General features: G+C 43.4%; 2 protein-coding genes across 2 annotated transcripts; both read right to left on the reverse strand.

Moving 5' to 3' along the window:
- Positions 1-794: 794 nt before the first annotated feature.
- On the reverse strand, positions 795-2,063 carry PIGM (phosphatidylinositol glycan anchor biosynthesis class M). Its single transcript, XM_007947697.1, has one exon. It carries the CDS (start codon positions 2,061-2,063, stop codon positions 795-797), a length of 1,269 nt encoding a protein of 422 aa, XP_007945888.1.
- A 12,457-nt stretch (positions 2,064-14,520) lies between these two features.
- KCNJ10 (potassium inwardly rectifying channel subfamily J member 10) lies at positions 14,521-15,660 on the reverse strand. Its single transcript, XM_007947698.2, has one exon. The coding sequence runs from the start codon at positions 15,658-15,660 to the stop codon at positions 14,521-14,523; it is 1,140 nt and encodes a 379-aa protein (XP_007945889.1).
- Positions 15,661-23,226: the final 7,566 nt, after the last annotated feature.

The raw sequence follows: 23,226 nt of genomic DNA on the forward strand, positions 1-23,226 counted from the left end.
TCCAGATGACAAATTTTAGCAATCAGAAACTTAAACTTTTAAAAACTTAAAAACAAAGTGCCAGTATGTCCTAATAGTTTTGGTGTGTGTTTATTAAGAGCCTCAAACATCAAAAGTAAGATGATACTCTTAAAAATTTAGTAACTCAGGTTTCAAGATGATGCATTTAAATTCTTTTTGTATAAAACTAATGACAGTCTATTATCGTGGGTTCTAAATGCTGAAATACTAGGTTATAAGACAAATACAAAAACATGACTAGAACTTAAATTCTTTGGGTTATCTACTAAGCCCCCACTTTTAATACAGAATTAATACTTTTTATCTAAAATGATATACTTTAGGACAGTCTGTGAAATTTTCACAGCTGTCAGAAAAGCTTTAGAACAATAAAGTGAGGATTAAAAGGTATGACATAACTTAAGACAACAGTACAGTACAAGTGAAACACATAATATCTTAGATTGTATGTCTCTAACTATATTCCTTTTTTTTTTTACAAGAGCCATTTAGCACCTAACAGCAGCCTTTTGATTTTCAAACTTTTACTTCCTATCAGGTTCCAAATAAATGAGTCCTAAGATTTCCTATAGGACAGACTTCAGTTATTCAGTCCTCTTTCTACATAAAGCAAATACTCATTTTAATTTCTGTTGGAACTGGGTTTTATGCTCCAAGCTTTTCACTAGCGTGTTTTAAGATGTTCAAAAAACATCTTTCCCAAGCTCCCTTCTGGTCCACACAGAACAGTAAGAATGTAAAAGACAGAACTGGCAGAAGATCTGGAATATATCTTAGTCATACTTGATCTTTTCTCTCAGGGGCTCCTCCTTATAATGGGAAATAATTTGAATCAGGATGTAACAGTTGATAAGAAGGAAGAACAAGCCAGCTAACCAAATAAACAAAAAGGTGTTCTTTCCCTGAAACTCAAGAACATATGCAGGAGCTAGCCATAAGGCCTGTCCTATAAACCATAACATTAGGAGAACTACAGCTCTTTTCCAAGGTATCCTCACTAGTGGCATCACAGGAGGCAGAAGGCAGAGATACCAAAGAAAGTATTGGGAGGTGCAGACTTTGTTAAAAGTCACAAAAATGGCCGTATGAAGAAAACAACAAAAGATGAGGTCTCTGTAATAGGCGAAAGAAACTGCTGAAAGCAAGATGAATTGTGGCAGGAATGCAGCAAGTCCTAGGGAAAAACTCCACTTGCTCTCTGCAGTCAAATACAGCATGTAGAAGTATGGAGAAAAATTGTGACGGCTATCCCTTCTAGTCAGGTGATAAAGGTAGGCGTTCTCCAAAAATTCCCAACCATATTTACAATAAAAAGCAATGGTCAGGGCAAAAAATGTAAGTCCAGCAACTGCTACAAAGAGCAGCACAGCCCGACTGCACAACCTCTTCAGAAATTCATATAAACGAGCCTTGAAAGAATAGCCAGACTGACGAAAGGCTTCATCGTCTCGTTCTGGAAGCAAGTGGAGGGCTATGGGAAGGATATAGGTCACTGGGTACATCTTCATATGCACCGCGAAACCATAAAATACAGCGGCACAAGCGATGAGTCTTGTCTCTATGAAGTACAAGGTCATAAGCACCAGGGAGGCGACAACTGAGTCCGCATTGCCTCGACTGGATACCGCCATAGGCAAGGGGTTAAGAAGCCAAAAGACACAGTAGCCACACGCCTGGCGGCGTCCCAGCCCCTTAAGCAGCAGCAGGCGGTATAAGAGGAAAGCGGTGAGCAAGTCGCAGCTGATGAAGATAAATTTTCCGAAGAGTTCACTGAGGTAGATGTTGGGAGTGAGGAGCCAACCCAGCAGAGGAGTGTAGCGATATGTGGCTCGCAGATACGGGGAGCGCCCTTCCGTAATGAAGCGCGCGGCGTCGGTGAAGACGTGATAGTCGATGTCTGTATACCTCACGAGCATGGTCCGGTCCTGGAAGACCCCGTAGAAAACCAGAGCGACTCGAGCAAGGAAGGCCACACCAAATACCCCGGTGGGGGGCACCCGCAGGTTCAGGAACCATTTTTCCCAATATTCGCTCGTGCCCATGATCTTACTGCGCGACAACCGCTCAGCCCAACGATACAGTGCCTTCGAACCTCTGAACTCTGCTTCAGTTTCCCACTTCAGTTTGCCGGCACACCTCCTACTAGCTAGGATACCAACCTAAACCGCGGGCCGGCCACTTCCGTCATGAAGCTCCGCCCCCATTCTGCTTCCGGCTCAGGGTTCTCAGTCTCCCCAGCCAAAGAATGCGCTCCTGGCTCCAGGAGGGGCGGGATTTCCGGTTCCCGGAGAGGTGACATCCCTTTGGCCGAGGTGGGCTCAGGATGGGGTTTTTATCGAGCGGAGCGAAGATGGTGTGTGCGTGTATGTGTGTGCGTGCGTGTTACCCCCCCCCCCCCGCTTGCCGGAACTCATCAGTGGAGGCGGATTTTCGCCACGAATCCGTAGCTGCGGTTATATCCGTTAGGCCCTCAAGCTTTACTCCGCCCTCGCCCGTAATCCCGGGGATTTTGTGGCTCCCAGGTCAGATCTAGAATGAGATGAAGGAACCCAGAGTGTGTATGCCCCATGTAGTATATGGGACATACTTATATTATTAAAACTATTCGTTGTTCTAGAGGGTGGACAGGTATTAACTTGGTTGAAGGGAAGGGCAACGTACAGTAAGTGAGAGGTCAGCACGGAGTGATCAAGGTGGTGGAAGACGGGAAGGAGCACAAGAATTAAAGGCAAAAAAGGTGAATACCATTACATACACAAGGAGCTCTGGTAACCTAGTGCCTAAGGCACTTGACTGCTAACCAGAAGGCTGGCAGTTCAAACCCACCAGCCACTCCTCTGAAGGAAGATGGGGCAATTTACTTCCGTAGTGATATCGCCTGGGAAACCCAAGGAAGGGTCACTATGAGTCGAGTAGGACTTGACAGCATATAACAACAGCAATTACATACACAATCCTTCAATAATAGTAATAACAATTTACGAGTGGATACATAGATAACACTCAGTCTGAACATGTTGCAGTCCTTAGTGGGTAAAATAACCTAAGGGAACAGCCGTCTTGACCAAACTTTAACATTTTTTTCTCTTTCACTTTCCTCTCCTTACAGGCCTTCAGTCACTCATTTCTGTATTCCCCCTTTTCTCTCCTTACAGACCTAAGTGTACCTCCCTCATTCTCTCCTCCTTGTAAAGTTAATCTTTTAGGACAGAAGGGGGGTGTGTGTGGTAAAGCAGTTTCTCCTAACAACCCACTCCACATTCTCCACTCTTTGTAAAGTTTATCTTTCTGGGCAGGAACAAGGGGGCCATAAAGCATTTTCTCCAAGGCTGGTTTTGTATCACTGACCAGAGGAATAACAAAAGGGTCACAAGGTGAAGACAACTCATCCCAATAAGAAGAAAAGGTTGTCAACATTCCATAGAACCTCCTACCCCATAGCCCAGTTCCACTTAAAAAACTCGGGGAGACAGTCTTCTGTGGATACAGTACCCGTCTCCTTGGATATCAGTACTCAATAAACTCTCTTGGTTTTGACTTCATCCTGGAGTAATTGGCTTTCCATGCCACAGGTATCTAAGGATTACATTTGTCCCATACTGAACTGGTGGAAAGGTGAGTGAAATTATACCCATGAATATATATAGGTTTGACAGAGGCTATGTCTACCTGTGTATTTATATGTGCTGAAAATATATCCATGAATGTAGTAGACACACAGGGGACAAAGTTAAGACAACGTCTGAGTCATAACCCAACAGTTTGAGAGAATGAGTCACTGGGTATGGAGGCTCAAGACCATAGTCTCGGGGTATACTAAGTTAATTGGCATAACATAGTCCCCAAAGACAGTGTTCTGCATCCTTTGGTGAGTAGTGACTGAGGTCTTAAAAGCTTGTGAGTCGCCATCTAACAGGCAACTATTAGTCTCTCCCCATCTGAAGCAAAGAAGGGTGAAGAAAATCAAAGATGCAGGGAACTATTAGTCCAATAGACTAACGGAGTATATGAACTCCAGCCTCCTCAACCCTATGACCAGGAGAACTAGATGGTGCCACTGCTGACCACTCTGAAAAGGATCATATTAAGAGGTCCTAGATAGAGTGGGGGAATTATGAAACAGAATTCAAAATCATTAAAAAAAAAAAAAAAAAACCAGGCTCACTGGTCTGATGAAGACTGGTAGAACTGTTGAGACCATAACCATTAGAAACCCTTCAAGCTAGGAGCTGAACTTAACCCCTGTGACTCAACTGTCAGCCAAATGATGGACAGGTCTGTGAGGTGAACAGTAATATCAGGAAGGTATGCACTCATTAGAACAATCAAGCATGTGAGACCAAGAGGGCAGCATTTGCCCAGGGATAGAGCTAGGAAAGGAGGAGGGAAAGGGAAAAGGATGAAGGGAAGGGGTGGGCACAGGGAGTAAGTGGGAAGTATGCTGGTACAGTGTAGGGATTGCAGTAAATGTCACAAAACAATGTGTATGTATTGTTGAATGGAAAACTGATTTGCTCTGTAAACTTTCACCCAAATCACAATACTAATAATAATAGGACAAAAAAATAATTCATTGTTTATCTGAAATTTAAATTTAGCTGTGCAACCTGTATTTCACCTGGCAACTTCATGTGTAGGGGATGAGAAGAGAGGAGAGCTTCACAGAGTTTCTAAACTGTCATGCCCTCATGTCTCACTGCCCTTGTATTTGTCCTTCATTCTGCCAAGGTTGTGTTCCCCTCCCTAGTCACAGTGGCAAACACCTACTCAGTCCTTCAAGCCTAGAAGCTCACAACCCACTGCCCCATCATGCAGTATGATTTAGATGCCAGCTCTCTCTACTGACTGAGGGTGGATGGACTGGGGTGGGTAGAAGAGAGGGTGTCTAAGCTCCAGAAAATCACACACACAAGACCATTCCCTGCTACATAAAAACCCTGTCCAGCGCTTACCTTCACAGTGCACCATAACTCTGGTCATACCTTGTTATGGCATTTCACACTGCTTTGTAATAACTGATTTTTTGTTCTTGTTATAGTTTCTCTCTCTGTTTTCCATCAAGACCCCTGGATTTCCTTGAGAACAGAGATAATCTTCTTCTGTTCTATACCTCAGCATCTAACATATTATCAGATTTCTAGTAGAGAATCAATAATAAAAGTTTAAGTTTTAATGTTCCTCCCACCAGAATATTTCTAGAGTGGCATCCTTGGAGTGCCCCCAACTCCCAATCTTTTTTTTTTTTCCCCATATGTCCTTTACTTCCCTCAAGCTCTTCCCCTTTCTCCTGCCTTACCCCAATCCTACTTCCATAAATTCCTCACCCAGGACTCTAACCCACAAGCTCTTTCTCTTCATTGACCAATTGTTGACTTACTGTCTGCATCACAGAATTTGATACTTTATTTAGATTGTATTCATAATCCAGTCAATGAGATTGTGGGGTTTTTGAGGGAAGGAATTATGTTTTATCCTTAAATTTACCTAAGTCACAAAGCCAGCAAATAGCAGAGCTGGAACTTAATGTAGGACTGTCTGACCCAGAGGGTTCTTAAGGACTGTACAGCTAACCTCCATATAAAATGTTGACTTTGATTTCTAATTTCCCTCTCCACCTTCTCTCATTGATCTCTTGTCTTAATCCTCTCATTATTCTATGTCACTGTACTCCAGCTCTGATTTATTCTTTTCCTCTGCCAGTGATAGATGAGTAAGGCTTAGTAGAGGAAAGTTATGACTGGGTTGGTTTAGGCGGTATAGCACGAAGACCACAGCTAATCTGTCCCTACAGGACTGACCTAGTAGAGAAGTGGGAGACACCAATTTTGGGCAAATAACAAGGAACAACTAATTAAAGAAACTAAGCTTGGGCCACTGATGTCAAAGGAATAAAATGTGGAATAGTTGTGGATGAACAAGGGACCAAAGTCCTGTAAAACAAATTGGAGTAGATGAAAGGTCTGACTTTTGTTACTGTTTCTAGTTGGGGCAGAAGCATCACAGGGTCTAGAGATGCCATATTGAGGCTTTTTGTGTTGGGCTTGGGGATTCCATTTTCTCACCTCTTCTGAAAGAGCAACAATTATTTAAATGTTCAGTTGTTTGTTATCTCTTGACCTATTACTTAAAATCCTTCCTAATCCCACCTTTTACTATCTGTTCCCTAGATTTCCATCCTTTTGGAGCCAATCGCTGGGGAAAGAACATATTCATAGCTCATCCCTAGTATCCTTAGCCAGGACCTTGACCTTGGTCATAAGGCTGTATATGCTTTCATTACCTTTCTAGATCCACTCTCATCTTTTCTGCCCTGCTTTTTGCTCCAGGATCTTTAAACTTGATGCACTGCAGCATCTAGTCTTCTTTGCCCTCTGGTTTCTCATTAGAATAGGCCAATGGGAGGCACTAGCAGCAGATCTGCTAGTGGCTGGGTTCTTCTACCCAAGGCCATGACTCCTGTTGGATCTATAACCATCTCCCTTGGTGCAGCTCTCAACAGGTTCCAATAACTCTCCCTTCAGAGTCAAAGGTAATAATGGCTTCCTAGTGTTGCAAGTCTCTGGGTGCTTCACCATCCCTTGCTGGTTTATTAATCCTGCCCTAACCTTTGTAAATAACCCCTTCATTGAATCATGTTCAATTAGCCCTTTGAGTATGCCATTTCCTGCTGGAACAAGGACTAGTTTAATCATTTCTTTTTTTCTAAATCTTGTTTATAATTCTTCCTTTGTAATTTTATTTGAATCTGTTCCTTTCCTTTCATGTCCAGCATCCTGCACCTCAGTCCAGATCCCTCATCATGAACCTCAGTTTAATGATGTACACTGAACATCTGTGCTATACTAGAATCTGTAGCAATCACGTTTCCCATAAGCTTTTGTAAATCTCTTAACTGGTTTAATGTCACCTGTCTCAATCTCATTGCCAGACTGATATTCATAAATAGTACTTAAATTAGATTCCTTCCTTCTTCAATTAGCCTTCAGCTGCCTACGTAAAAATAATAAACCCTTCAGCTTGAATTCAATCCCTCCATTATTGACTTTACCTTACCTTTTCAACCTATAAAGCCCTCTATTCTAGGTTTATTAACCAATCCCCAAATAGTGCTTGTGCTTTCTTCCTACTAAGAAGCTCTAGTGGTGCAGTGATTAAGGTATTCAGCTGCTAACCAGAAGATCAGCAGTTTGAACCTACCAGCCACTCTGCAAGAAAAAGATGAAGCAGTCTGCTTCTGTGAAGATTTACAGCCTTGGAAACCCTATGGGGCAATTCTACTCTGTCCTATAAGGTTGCTATGAGTGAGTTTGTTTTGTTCACGCCGTACCACCTATAAAGAATCCTATTTCTCTTCACTTACTTAAATGCTACTTGTCCTGAGATGTTAAGTTCAAACCTCAAGTCTTGTGTAAAGTTTTCCTAGACCTTAATGGGTGGGAATGATCTCTGCCTCCCCAAAATAGTGTTTTTTAATATCTGTTTATTTCTAACATTTTTAGTGTTGTCCCTTATGAATACATTGTCTACATTTTTTATAGTTATTTAACAAGATATACCAACTGCACAGTGTACCAGCTGTGTGACCATTAGGCAAGTCCTCTCCCTTTTTTACTTCCGTCCTTCCAGTCCATTTGAGCATCTATACAAGCCGGAAATCATTCTAGGTGCTGAGTTTCTACTAATGACCAAACAATGACACGAATCCCAGCCTAGTGACAGAAACAGACGTTGTTGTTATGTTTAGGTGCATTGATTTGGTTCATAGCAGCCCTATATACAACAGAACAAAATACTGCCCAGTCCTGCACCGTCCTCACAGTTGTTGCTATGTTGAGCCCATTGTTGAAGCCACTGTACCAATCCATCTCATTGAAGGTCTTCCTCCTTTTCACTGATCCTCTACTTTACCAAGCATGATGTCCCTTTCCAGGGACTGGTTCCTCCTGATAATGTCCAAAGTTCATGAGATGAAGTGTCGCCATCCTTGCTTCTAAGGAGCGTTCTGGCTGTATTCCTTCCAAGACAAATGTATTTGTTCTTCTGGAAGTCTATGGTATATTCAATATTCTTTGCCAACACCATAAATACTATAACTAGTGAAATAAATTCACAAGTAATATAAAATTGCAGCTGTGGTAAGTGCTATGAAAAGGATGTATGGTGTAATCATAGCTCTTCAGGAATTTGATCTAAGATGAGAGCCCTAAGAGTTAGCAAGGTGGGGGGCCGGCAGGCAATGAGAAGAATTTCACAGAAGGAATAGGTACAAAGCCCAGTAAGGTTGTACATCCCTTGATGGCATGTATTATGCCTTATGTTTGTTACTTGAATGGTATCTTCAACTTAATTGTAGCTCAGTAGTTGCTGATTTTTCTTTAATCTAATTCAACTATGTTCTAACAGACACCTTAGATCCATACCATCCCTTGCCCAGTGCCTGTTTTCCCTGTGAAATGTTTTCCAAAGAGATCTGTCTTTTTTAGAATATGTTGTTAATGCTATATGTGGTCTTTCATATATGCTACTTTTTATTTTATGTTTTCCCTCACAAGTATGTAACTTTCTTCAAACTTTTCAGGATTATGAACTTCATATGTCTTATATAGTTCATAAGGAGCTCTGGTAACGTAGTGGATGAGGCATTTGACTGGTAACCAGAAGGTCAGTGGTTCAAACCTATCAGCTGCTCCATGGAAGGAAGATGGGATGATCTATTCTGTAAAGATTTATAGCCTCGGAAACCCAGTGGAGATTGCTATGAGTCAGAATTGACTTGATGGCAGTGAGTTTGGTTTTGTGGATATAGTTCACATATCTTATGACTCATCCCTAGATTAGTGTTTCCTAAATGTTGTAGATAAATATTAATTGATAAGAGACCCAATTTTCTCCCTTCTTCTGTGCTTTCATTTCTGGGGAACAAAAGTCAGTAACTTTGGGATCTTTTGCTTCTAGTCCGAAATAATTCAGGATTGGATATTTACAAACAGGTCTTTCTAAGGGTAAAGATAGAAAAGGGTAGCAGATAAATCTATTTCTTTAGATTTGGGGGAAGAAATTCTTGATAATTAAAGGAATAAGCCTGTAGAGCCTTGAGAATATATAAGGAAAGCTGGCCATAAGTCTATAAGGTAGCAAGGAAGGGAAACTGGCAGAAAGGGACAATGCCCAGAGTACAAAGCAACTTGATTTTTCTGGATTAAGCTAAGCCAATTTTTAGATTTCTGGATCTTAACTTTTTTAAAAATCATATCCTTTAAAAACTGAGTTTGAAAGATTTGCTAAAGGATCCTATAGAGTAAAAGACTTAGTTTCATCATAAGTAAGGGGGCCTTTGTCCTTGGCTCTGGAGAAATACCTTTGAAATAATTGGGGTGCCTTGGTCTGGGACTTCCAGGCCACACCTGAGTATTTGTGCTGGCAGTGGAGTCTGGCCAGAGCAGAAGAGACTCACCTGGAAGCCAATATCAACTAGCCTCAGGAGGCATGGTCCTCACAACTGGACCAATAAGCAGCATCATGATAAATGGAGAAAAGATTGAGGTTGTCAAAGAATTCACATTGCTTGGTTCTACAATCGAGCCAATGGAAGCAGCAGTCAGGACATTAGATGACGTGTAGCACTGGGCAGGTCGGCTGTGAAGGAACTCTTTCAAGTGCTGAGGAGCTAGGATGTCTCCTTGAGGACTAAGGCATGCCTGACACAGGCCATGGTATTTCTAATTGCCTCATATGCATGTGAGAGCTAGACAATGAAAAAGGAAGACCAAAGAAGAGTTGATGCTTTTGAGTTGTGGTGCTGGTGAAGAATGCTGAAGGTACCATGGACTGCCAAAGGAACTAACAGATCTGTCCTGGAGGAAGTGCGGCCGAGATGCTCCTTGGAAGCGAGGATGGCCAGACTTTGTCTCACCTACTTTGGTCATGTTGTCAGAGGGGATCATTCCCTGGAGAAGGATGTCATGCTTGGTAAGGTGGAGTGTCGATGAAAGAGGGAAAGGCCTTCGACAAGATGGACTGACATGGTGGCTGGGATGGTGGGCTCAAGTATAGCAAGGATCATGGAGCTGGCATGGGATCAGGCGGTGTTCCGTTCTGCTGTGCATGGGGTCGCTACAAGTCAGAGACGACTCGACAGCACCTAACAACAACAACAGGAGGCATGATTAACCTATCATGCAGGACAGGTTGATAAAAACTCTGAACATGAAGACTCAGAGAGCTTCCTGGTTGATGAAAACATCTGCTCTTGGGAGATAAGTGTGTGCCTTGAGATGTGGAGTCTCTATATTGGGAACCCTCCTAGACCTTTCCCAATATGTCTTTTCATTTGTAGCCCTTTTGGCTATAATAATTCTGTAGCTGCCAGTGTGGTATATATACTCTCTGTGAATTCTGTGAGTCATTCCAACAAAGTATTGAACACAAAGGGGTAGTAGCAGCCAGCAGATCAGAGAGCAAAGGTGTCATGTGGACTCCCAAGCTTACTTCTGGCATCCAAACAGGGGTAGTGGGAAACTAGCCCTGAATTTGTGACCAGCAGGTCAGGTTGGGGTGTTGTGTGGACTCCCCAGACTTGAGGCTCATGGTTGGCAGTCTGCAGTCCTTTTAACTTATGAGCTCTGACCTATCTCCAGGTGGCAAGTGCTGCAGGAATAGCTGACAATGAGAATGGAGAGCGGGAATGTGAGGAATGGATCAATCTCCTCATTTTGGGGATTGAATTCATGCTGGTCTTCACCACACAGATCCTAAAATTGGTGAGGGGATATATGGTAAAGGAGTGGAGGGAGTGAGTGATATCATAAATGAAAGGCCTAGCCACACAGTCAGAAATTCGTAGGCCTCTGAATTCAAGCCTTGATAACAGTATTGGTTTAGGTTTCTAAAAGAAAATAGAATGAAGAACAGAGATTCATCCATTTTATTTAGTATCTTTTTCTGAACAGACAAAAATAAACAAGTAAACATGCATATCTTTTTTTCCTAGGTGAATCTGACCTGGTTTAGTCTTTAATGCAGTGAATAGAAAAACCATCTCTAGATTCTGCAGCTTCAGTAGAGTGGGCCATTATTTAGGCAGAAGACCCGTGCTAACTTTACAGCAAAGGTAGTATGTTATTTTACAAAGAATCTAGGTTAGCTAGCAGCGATAAAGGACCAGGATAGCAGCCTTGAGGCGGGGCAGTGTCCCTGGCTGATAGCGGTAGTATAACTAGCTTCCTTTTTCTGCTCAGGCCTCATAAGGATGGTCTTATTAGCTGATGGGAGTTGGGGAGATAATGTGGTGAAGCACAGAGTAGGGATTTCAGAAGCCTCTCATGGAATTGCACCATCCCCTAGGGTAGTTGATAGCCCCACTCCTCATTTTCACACAAAAGCATCATTTCCAAAACCTTATGCACCCCCCCCCATGCCCCAATGTCAGGATTGAAACTCCTGACATAGATGGCATTCTCTTTGGGCTCTTAGAGCCATAGAGAGAGGCTCTCTGCCTTGGGAGTACCTTAGGCTCAACAACTCTTTAGTCCTGGTGTTTAGATTCTAAGGTTGAGGCTTCCCTTTAGTGCCTCACACACACCAAGGTGTCCAGTTTCTCAGCTATACAGTCATCACCTCCAGGACAGCTGCCCCCCACCCCTGTGGAAATGAGGGGAAATACAGTACACTTCAAATTTAGAGAAGAGAAGGAGACAGTGAGGGCTTTTACTTAAAAATAAAAAACCTACAGCAACAGAACACTGCTGAGGATGGTGGCACCCAGTATAAGTAATGGATTCAGCTAGATCTCTATGAATGCAGTATCTGCCCTCCTAATTTTCCCCCATCCCCTTTTCCTGGTCCTACCAGTAGTGCAAGGATTCTCAAAAGTCTCAGTAGATGCCTCTGTATTTCTGAAGAGCAGCCTCCACTCCTCCTTTCCCATCCTTAAACCTGAGAGCCTTCATCAGGTATCTCACCTCCATATTGAAGCCAGGATCACAGGTTGTAAGTCTGAAGTCTAGAGTATCCTACCTCACAACCAGGGCCTATCTGCCCCCTATGTTAAGGTCTCTGAATAGTTCTTTCTGTACATTCAGTATATTTGGTCATATATACATCTATATACATCTCTCTATATATTATCTCTGTTTCTTTCTCCTTAGATAATCCTTTCATGTGTATCTTATATGCTAATTCCCTGAGCCTCCACCCACCTCTTGTTTACTAGCCCAAATGAGTGATGCTAAGGAGATGAGTAAGACTCAAGGGTTTTATTGAATCACTAGATCCATCCTTTCTTATCTTTTACCCCAGGTATCTTCCCTTATCACATGTTTTACTCATCTTCTGAAATCTCCCCTCTTAACTTCTGGCCTGGTGCTCTCCTGACATTCCATGTCTATGGCTGGTGTGCTCAGGAGGCTCATTTTTCACCAGACCTAGCTGCTTCTAAAGCTTGTCCTAATGCCAAGAGGATTCTAGCTCAGAGTAGACGGAGGCTGTAATCTCAAGAGCCATTTTGGGTTTGTGGATGGGACAGGGAGGGAGGAGTTGTTCCCTAGGGGTTTATGGGAGAAGGTGTCAGATTGCATTAAAGAGATAGTATGATTTAAAGTGCAACTTAGAGCACAGTCTTGGATGGTGGAGGAGGGTCAAAAAGGGTAAGTCAGAAAATGTCCTTTTCTCACTTTGCTATCCAAGAAGCTAAGGGGCTTAGAATAGATAACAGGGCAACAGGAGGAGAGTAACCCTTCAAGAGAGAAGCAGATGCATGCAGAAGAAACTAGATGAAGGATGACTTGTTAATAAGTAAAAACAGATAAATACACACACACACACACACACACACTGCAGTACTTTTTGTCCTAACACAGCTAAAGAATTCAGATAAGTCTAATGTTGAGTCAAGTTGAGAGCCCAGAAACTGACTCTTTGTCTTTGTTCTCTGTTTCAGATTTTCAAGTTTTTCTGGTTCTTGTTTTCATGAGAGCTAGGGAGTAATGGTGGGGCTTACAGGATGTAGAGATCGAAGGATCTTCATTTTCAACATAGTTAATTGAGTTCAAGAAGAGATTAATATGAGGACTTTGTGGATTTGTAGCAGGTGGTGACTGTGGGTCCAGATTCAAAATTTTATGGGTTTCTTTGCAAGGCTCTGCACACAGATGCATGTACATATTCTCTCAAGTGTATAGCTTGTAGCCTAATTGGCTGAGTCCAATTCACATAAATTTCCACTTGATTCCTTCGGAGATTATATGCCAAACCACTCTGTGGAGATCCCTTGGTACTTAAATAAGACTGGAAAGCATTCTTGAGATTTGGGGCTTTAGAAAAAGTTCTAGTGCCCATATACCTTTCCCTGACTGTGAAGGTCAGTCCCCACCAGGGACCAAGGAATGGCCTGAGTCTTCTATTAAGTATGCTTTTTAACATGCTTAAAACTGCTTCATGGCAAAAAGGAGTGTGTCCTAACACCTAACAAGACAGAACTCCATCATTTTATACCAAGTCTCGGGAATGGATAAGGGAGACGATGGTTATTTGATTAGGATGTATCATTTCCTTCCCTCCCCGCATTGCCTGATGAAATAACTGGCACTTTTCAGGAGGGCACCAGGAGAGTAACAGGGAAAATAGTGGCTGCCAGCCACAGAGTTCTGCTTCTGCCCAAACCTTAACAAAGCATCACTGATTCTCAGAGGCTTTGTACAGCAGACTGGAAATCTGAACATTTACCCATCCCACTTGGTGGGGTTGGTTTAACTTTCCCAGGAAATCTGCCCTGTGGATCTAGTTTTCAGTTGAGCATCAGTGGGGGTTTTCTGTGTTTCTCAGATCAACCCCAATTCTGTGGGAACAAAGGCACCTATGAGAGAATTAGGTATCCTAAGAGAGGATCCACTTGAGAAACTAGAGGGAAAAATAGTGGTGACCAAGGTCCTAGGTTATGGTCAGAAACTAAAATGAAAACTGACTACACCATCAAAAACCCTGGCTTCTTACAACAAAGGTGGTAAACATTCCAGACCAAATTGATTCCAGATTCCTATATTTCTGAGGGCACAGACCACAAGATAATCATCAGAGAGAGTCTTGCCTTAGGGAATTTGCTAAGTGGGAAGATAGAAAAGGAGAGGGCTCCAGCCTCAAGTCACCAAACTTTCTGATGGTGGCCAGGGGGGATCTCTCCATCCAACTGCATGGTCCTCCTGATGTGAGTCTCCAAGCATGGCTGAGGCCTTCGAAGCCACTTCAGCCTAATCCTCCCTCTTCTTCCCCCATCCTGACCTAAAGGAGGTGTATGTGTTGGGATGAAAGGGAGGCGGAAGGTGAAAGAGGACAATGGGAGGAAAACTTGAACCTCAATTGGCCTAGACTACCCACAGACCACTGGGTTAAACGAGAAGGAGATTGGTGCTTCTGGGCACTCAGTAAACCTGGGCAGTATCCCTTACCCAGGGTGCCAAAAGAGAGGAAAAGAAACCAGAGAGACGGGGAGGTGGGAATCCAGCATCAGACATTGCTGATGCGCACACTAAGGGCACTGCCCTCCTTCTCAGCTTGCTCCCTTAATGATTCCTCCAACTTGAGCTTTTCTGGGTCCCCATAGCGTAGAGTGCTGTCACGGAGTCCACCAGGAGGGGCCACTTTCACAACTTGGTCAAAAAGGCTGAAGTCAGCTATGTATTTGCCACTGGCTGACAACGAGATGGCAGGCGTAAACTCATAGCCCCAAAGGATCTCCTCTGGCAGGTAGGAAGTGCGCACCTGGCAGGTGGCACTAGTAGACTCCACTGTCCCACTTAGGATCAGCACCAGCTCGAAGTCACCTTCACCACTGCGAAGGGGGAGATCTTTCAAGGGACTGGTCTCATCTACCACATGGTAGAAGGTAAGGGGCAGAATGAGGAAGGGGCTGTCAGAGGCTGTGTCTACTTGGAAAGTCACATTGACTTGGTTGAGCCGGATGTTCTCACCCTCCTTGGTCTGGTGGGTCTGAAGCAGCTTGCCTGTCACCTGGCAGCCTATGAGGAGGCTCTTACGCATATTGGCAACTCGGATCATAAGGCAGGGTTTCCCGTTGTGGGCAGCTACGACCGCATGCTGGCTGAAACGAATGGTCTCAGCCCGCTTCTTGGGCCGAGCAATCTTGGCCAGAAAGGTACCTGTGATGAAGATCTCCAGAATGGTGGTGAGCACCAGTTGGGCAATGAGAAGCACAATAGCCAGTGGACACTCTTCGCTGATGTAGCGGAAGCCATAGCCAATGGTGGTCTGGGATTCCAGAGAGAAGAGGAAGGCCCCAGTGAGTGTGTGCACCTGTACCACACAGGGGGTATGATTGGCTGGGGGGCCCAGCTCCAGCAGGTCTCCATGGATCACAGCTACTAGATACCACACCACACCAAAGAGGAACCAGGTGCCTGCAAAGGTTGCAGAGAAGAGCAGAAGCTTGTAGCGCCACTGCATGTCAATGAATGTTGTCCATAGGTCTTTGAGGTAGAGGAAGCGCTTGTCGGCAATGTGTTCCATCCTCACGTTGCTGCGACCATCTTTTGTCAGGACTCTCCGACGTCGTACCCCTGGGCCCATTAAGGGCAGGCTTTCCGTCTGAGTGGTCTGACTGTAATACACCTTTGCAACGGATGTCATCTAGGGGGAGCAAGACAACATAATGGAGGTTATTGCATAAATCCAGCTAACTGTAGCCACCACCCAATGCAAAGGAGGAAGTAGCATTCATTTTAGTGCCACTTGATTGTTCTTTAATTAGCAAATGTTTACTGAGCACTTGCTACATACATAGCACTGTGCAAGGTGCTACTAAATCAAAGATGAAAAATCCTTCATCCTTGCTCTCCAAGAACTCAGCCCAGTGAGAAAGACACGTGTTCAGTAAGCATATAATTGCAATGTAGTATGATATTTATAACACTTAGAAGAGGAGAGACATAAATAGAACGAGCAGTAAGTTCACAGTTCCTTAAAGGTAGGGCTGAGACTAAAGAGGGTTCTATCGATCTCCATTTACTACAAAACCAGTTCTGTGGAAATCCCTAATGCTAAGATAGGATCACTCCCCACCCTTATGAATGGTCATTGAAATCCTTCCAGGTCAATCCCTCTTAATATACATATACCTTTAATTTCTTCATTCTCTCCCCTAGTCCTAAATCAATATCCAGAGTGATACTAAGATATTCATTAGGCTCAGTAAATTGTAGAAACTTCCCATTTTTCTAATGTTTGAGATGTTCTTGAACCCAGGTTTCCTGTCATCTGGTCCAGAACATCTTAATTACAACTGCTACTGTTTACCCATTTTCATGGGTCTTATACTCTCAGGAGGAGCTCTGATAGCATAATGCCTGACACTTGACTGCTAACCAGAAGGCTGGTGGTTCAAACCCACCAGCCACTCCTTGGAAGGAAGGTTGGACAATATACTTCCGTAGTGGTACTGCCTCGGCAGCCCAAGGAAGGGTCACTATGAGTTGGGTCCAACTCGACGACATATAACAACAACATACTCTCAGGAGTTGTCCTCATAGTACCCTGTACAGGGGACCACAGCTGAGACAGAGAAGACAGAGCCCGGAGCTTCCAGAGTTCATTGTTAATGCTATGTATTCTTAGACACTGGAGATTTTGGCTACTGGCTAGCCTCTTTGCTGCTTCTGGCTATTGTGATTGCCACCTCCAGCTTTTGTGTTTGCCATTGTCAGCCTTTATATCATCCAAGCACTATTTATTATTATTGTCTGTCTGCATCATTTTTGGAAATTCAGTCTGGGCTAAGGTGCGGTTATATTTGGAAGGGCACTGTGGTAGTTAAATTTGTACGTCAACTTGGCTGGGCCTGGTTGAGTGGCTGGGCTGCTGGTGGTAGTGATTTCCCATGAGGAGACTGGCAGTCAACTCCATGGTGGGATCTACCACAAGCAGCTGAGTAGCTGCCTTTGGGATGTGGTCTGCTTCCTGTGTATAAGGACAAGCATCAGGGATAGTCTCTAGCTTATGGCACACTTGGACCCTGTATGTAGCCATGTCATCGTTCAGCAGCATGCCATTCTCTCCTGATCTTGGGACTTACAATGGACTTGAATTAATGGCCTACCATTAATTCAAATGACTATGCCATTTTATTTGTTGACCTTGGGCTTGTTAGCCTCAGTAGCCAGTAGCTGCCTGAGTGAAGAGATGCCTCCAGCTTCAGTGGGCCGGGAGCAAGAGGCAGAGCTGGAACCCAGGATTGAGGGGCTTTCACACAGCCCCTAGAGCTTGGCACTTTGAACTTGGACTTAAAGCCTCCCTAACTGTAAGAGAATAAACTCCTGTTTGTTAAGGCATCCCATTTGTGGTATATTCTTGTCAGAATAGTACTAAGTGACCGGAACAGGCACAGACAGCACCTGAACACAAAGAAATCACCTATGGTGGGGGAGAAACAACTTGCTGGAGCTCCCTGGCAGCACTGGGCCATTTTCCCAAACACTGTGAGAAATGCCAGATGTTAGGTGGCAAAACTGTCTTGACCAAGTGAAGTAGGGGAATTAGGAGTGTATATTAGTCAGTGGCTATGTTTGCACAGGCCCAAATTTAGGATTACTATTTGCCCTGATAGTAGAAAGTGGGACAAGGCACTGAAATAGGAGACAGTTTACTTAATACAAGGTGCCTGGCACCTCTGCTCAACAAGTAACTTGTACTTTTCCAACAAAGAAAGAATTTTAACCAGTTGGACCCTTGGCTCAGTTCGATGGCTGTATCTTCTGAGAAGGTACAGGGTAATCTTTGGGGACTTTGGACTTTCTTGGAGAACAGAGAGGTCTATCCATTCTTCACTCTATGAAGTCTGAACCATTTATGTTCTTCTTCTTTATACTGCCTCCCCTACCCTATCTTCCCGAGGGCCTAGTCCGCTGGAAAACTTTAATTATTTGGGTCCATCCATGCACCCACCCAAGTGGTCACTGACTTCAAGATCACCAGTGGATGATAACCCCAAGAATGTTCAGAAACAACTAGGATGCCCATTTTATCCACCTCCGGCCCATTTGGAACTTTTTTCCAAATGAGAAGACTGAGCCAGACTTGCATGCCACCCACTCTCAATATCTTTGGCTATTTTGGACCAAAAACAAAGGTCTACAATCAGAAGTTTGAAGAATTATTATTTAGAGCCCAAGTAAAGCCTTATTCAGTACTTAGTAGTAAGAGTAACATTAATAATAAATAGTTGCATCTATGTAACATTTAAGTTTACATATTGCATGCTAGAAAAACAAACAGGTCTATCTTAGAAGAAGGACAGCCAGAATGCTCCCTAGAAGTTAGGATGGTAAGATTTCATCTCATAGACTTTAATACACAACTGCTACACAAATGCTAATCTACTTTGGATGCCTGCCTCCTCCTCCCCACTCCTACCTCCACGCTTTTTATGGTGACAATCAGGGATCCCCCATCAAAGTCCTAAGCTTGCTTTGTGCTAAGGGTTGATTCTGTGTATCTGAGGGGGTGGAAGCTTTCGGGGCCCAAGGAAAGCCTTGCTTATTGCCTCCAAAATAAGAGTCTATGATTCCATATCTCTTTACAGTTTCTAAAATATGTAATTTGATCCTCAACACCATGAGGTACATAGGAAAGGCATCATTAGAAACTAAGGCTCAGAGAGATTTGGCCCAAGCAGGTCAGTAGTAGAGCTGGATCCAGAACCTAGGTCTTCTAGCTCCTGGTTCAGAAGTTTTTCATTGTAGCAACTGCTTCTGTGTATTCCAGGATCACTCTCATGGGTTTCATAGTCTCAGGCTTGCCTTGGTAGTACCCTGAATAATGCATCACAGCTGAGACAGAGAAGATAGAGCCTGGAGCTTCCAGAATTCAGTGTTGTTGTTGTTGTTAGGTGCCGTAGAGTCGGACCCGACTCATAGCGACCCCTCTTTGGGTTTCCGAGGCAGTATCACTACAGAAGTAGATTGCCCAACTTCCTTCTGAGGAGTGGCTGGTGGGTTTGAACCACCAGCCTTCTGGTTAGCAGCCAAGTGCCTTAGGCACTATGCCACCAGAGCTCCTGAGTTCAGTGTTAAGGCTATGCATTCATAGGCACTGGAGATTTTGGCTACTGGCTAGCCTCTTTGCTGCTTCTGCTATTGTGATTGCCGCCTCAGCTGTTGTGCTCGCTGTTGCCAGCCTTTATATCTGCCACCTCCAGCTGTTATCTGCTGCTTCCAGTTGTTGTGCTACCTCCCACAGCCAGGCAGCTTTGTTCTCCATGGTGGTCAGAGTCAGAAGTGGACAAACAAACCACTACACTACACCCCCAAGCTGTCCAGGCCCCTGGGGAAGGAAGCAGGCCAAGCTCTGGGAATGGTTTGTTACTGCCCCACCCAAAACACATGCTCTTTTTCCTCTAGAGGGTACTGTTTCCCAAAAACAGGCCCAGGCAGATTTCAGCATTCTGAAGATGAGTTAAGACCAGCCTCTTGGTGGTGAGATGAGATATCCACCTTTTTTTTTTTCTTTTGAAGAATAAAAGTTTATTTTGTAAATGAAATAATCACTTTCAAATTTATTTCCTATGTAAATCCAAATCTTCAGATATTTGATTTACTTATAATACACCAGTATTAATATACAGTTGGATGGGCTAACAGTTGAAATACACTATAGGCAAGTCGTTCCAGTTTTGCATATTCAATTTGAATTATCAGAAAAGTTTATCAGTCACACAGAGAATCAAATAATTTTAGATAATAAAAACATTACATCCACTCTATTATGTAATACAGGGAGCCTTGGTGGCGTAGTGCCTAAGGCATTTGACTGCTAACCAGAAGGCTGGCAGTTCAAACTCACCAGCCACTCCACAGAAGGAAGGTTGGGCAATCTGCTTTCGTAGTGATACTGCCTCAGAAACCCAAGGAGGGGTCGCTATGAGTAGGATCCGACTCCACAGCAGTGGTTGCAATACAATGAAATTGAACATTTGCTTAAGTAATAAAATGGTTAAGAAATTATTTGGGTTATAATCAGAAGAATGTAATTATAAATCTGTAGAAAGATAAAAATTTCCCAAAAAAAACTTCAATAAATATCCCTTCTCAAGCACAGGTGAGAATTACACTCTTCTACATGGGAGGGAAAAAAGAAAAGAAAAGAAACTTTCTCAAACATTTTATATACATAAAGAATAAATTATTTTCATTTAATATATTTTTGTTTTGGTGTCCAAAAAGCCACAACAAATTTGACAAACTTATGTTATAGCCAAAGTTTTCTAAACATGAGCTCCATTGTTGTTGTTATGTGCCGTTGAGTTGGACCTGACTCATAGCGACCCCTCCTTGGGTTTCCTAGGCAGTATCACTATGGAAGTAGATTGCCCAACCTTCCTTCCAAGGAGTGGCTGGTGGGTTTGAACCACCAGCCTTCTGGTTAGCAGTCAAGTGCCTTAGACACTATGCTACCAGAGCTCCTATGAGCTCCATAGTGCTGTCTATATGATGTTTTTTAAGAAATGCCAAAATTGTCCACTTTTATCTCCTCTAAGAGTTGAACTAATGATTGTTCTCTCCCTAAAGCAAAGTCCTGCCATATCCACAGTGATGTCCAGCATGTTCCCTCAGAAGATACCACTCCCACTTCCTGCTTCAGGTCTGTATCTCTACCTAGAGCTAGCTTGCTTTATCTGAGAGGCCATGAGTCATTGATTCCCCAGAATGAATGCATTTATCAAGGCCTTTCTAGAGTATAAAGTAAGTTCATTACGCTAGTGATTATCATAACCAAAATTAATCCATGGGTCCCCATTGCTTCTGGGATAAACTGCAAGCCTCTTAGCATATTCAAGGACTTCACGATCTGGTCTTTGCCTACTTTTTGGCTTTACTCTTGACCATCCTCCACAGGTGCCCCAGACTCCAGCTCCATAAAGAGCCTCATTGTTCATTCCTTTCTACCTTTGGACCAGCTTTTCCACTGCCCCACACTGAGCCTACCTGATGACCTCCTGCTTATCTTTCAAAACTCAGCTCAAGTGTTAGTTACCCTCTTTGAAACCTTCCCTGACACTCACAAAAAATGCTTTATCTTTCTGCCCCCTCCACTTCACCCCAGTATGGTGACGAACATGGTCTCGTGCATGTTCCATTTCAAAATGTAATACTTTGAAATAGTTTGTTTACCATCCATGAGCTCTTAATTTGAGGCCAATGATATGACTTTCATGTTTCCATAATTCCTAGTATAGTTAAGAAAGATTGAGTAAAGGAATAACTAAAAGCACAATCTGGACAAGCCAAGGCCCCAGTGAGGGCTAAAGTCTTGGGGTACCTCACAGGAGACACCTAGTTTATGAAGACCTTCAGGCAAAGCCATGTTGGAGTGGTAGGGGATTCAAGTTTACACAGAGTTTACTAATGCCATACATGTTTAAAAATACCTCTTCCAAAAAGTGGGAGAAAGAAAGCCCCTAGACATCAGTCTCAGCTTTCCTCTGGGCCAACTGTCCCCTTTGCAGGAGGGTGGAGAGGGAGAAAGAACTGTGTATATAGCTATAGGGCATTGCACTGACTGTGCTAAATTAGGGGACTAGAAAGGTTGCTTCAGGCTTCTCCCAGGAACAGCAGATATAGATAGCAGGGAAAACCTGTGCACCTTCTCCCTAGACCTGTGGGGATGGAGGGACAAGGGAAGAACCCTGAGGAAAGAGCTTTATGTGTTTTCTCTGTGACAAAAGGAATTTGACTGAAAGAAGCTTTGAGATACTAAAAGTCAGAATTATAACTGAGTCGATACCTCTGTATACCACTAGTACCTCAAATGTATTAATTTCCGAGTATTAACAAATCCTCTTTCTTCTCCCACTTGTTCCTTCTTTTGGTTCCCTGAGTTCTTAATGGTGCCATCATCCTCCCAGTTACTCACAGTCATAATCTGGGTTTACTTCAAACTCTTCCTCCTTCATCTCAACATTCATCTGATGCCACATACTATGGATTATTCCTTGTGTCTCCACTCCTTCATCTTATTGTGTCACTTAATGCCCTTGATACCTTAGCTGAATCACTGTATCAGCCTCTTATTCATCTCCTAGCTCCATTCTCTCTTTCCTCAAATCCATCCTACAATGCTACTGGATTGCTCTTCCTCAATTATATATCTGATCACAAATCAGTGAACCAATATTTATCCAGTACTTTGCAAAGCACTTTCATGTTTTATTCTCAGGGCATTCCTATGGGGAATTAAGACTATAATGCTTATTTTATGAATAAGGATACTGAAGATTCAGAAAGATGGTGTGATTTGGTAAATTGTGAAAGTGAACTCATGCTCTGGTCAGCCTGTCTCCCAAACCCAGCTGCTTCTCATTATACTGTAACTGCCTCAGTTCTTTTCCCAGCTCAAAAAACATGGTAATGGCTCCTTACTATTTAAAAGGGAAAAAAACTCATTCTGACATATAAGGCCTTCCATAATCTGCTTCTAAACCTTTTCAGCCTTATTTCCTACCACTTCTCTCCTATGGCAAAGTTCCGGCAAACCAATATTCCATGCTTTCTTTACACACCACATGAAGGCTTTCCTGCCTGCTGTGTAGTGAATTATTTAATGTGGCTCTTCTAGCCATACTCATGGTAATGCCCACCAAGTGACTGGGTGGGACTTTGCAAATGTGAGGTGATTATAGCCCACCAAGGGGACTGGATAGCTTACTAAAAATGTAAATAGGGTTCATGACAACATGGTGAGGGTGGGACCATGCAAATGAACTGTATGGAACCCTAATGTGGGGATTGGTCAGTTTTGCAATCCCCCTAGGCTTAAAATGAACCATCCCAGAGGGAGAAAGGAGAGAATCTCACTACCATTAAGAAAGAAGAGCAAGGAATGGAGCATGTTCTTTGGACCCAAGGTCCTTGCAATGAACCTCCTCAACAGAGGAGACAGAAAGAGATGTGTAAGATCTTGCTGAGCCAATGATATGTGATGAGAAGTGATGGCAGAGAAGTGGAGGCAGCAGAGGCAGCAGAACTGTGAGATGCATAAGATGATAGGAGATAGCATGGTGGGCAGTGAAGCCCAAAGGACTTCCTGGCCCAGTGGACAAGGAAGCTGAGCACCTTTGGGTAGGAGGCCTGTTGGAGGAGTGGGGTGCCTCTTGTAGAAGCAGAGCTAAAAGACCTTTGCAACACTTGCCTGAGTAGGGTAGAG

This window comes from Orycteropus afer, unplaced genomic scaffold (assembly GCF_000298275.1).
Source record: "Orycteropus afer afer isolate SDZICR_OR568_19922 unplaced genomic scaffold, OryAfe1.0 scaffold00193, whole genome shotgun sequence".
In the NCBI taxonomy this organism is placed as follows: Eukaryota; Metazoa; Chordata; class Mammalia; order Tubulidentata; family Orycteropodidae; genus Orycteropus; species Orycteropus afer.

Bases quoted from the DNA above. Each gene is read 5' to 3' on its own strand.
- KCNJ10 (XM_007947698.2), bottom strand. From the start codon at position 15,660: ATGACATCCGTTGCAAAGGTGTATTACAGTCAGACCACTCAGACGGAA.
- PIGM (XM_007947697.1), bottom strand. From the start codon at position 2,063: ATGGGCACGAGCGAATATTGGGAAAAATGGTTCCTGAACCTGCGGGTG.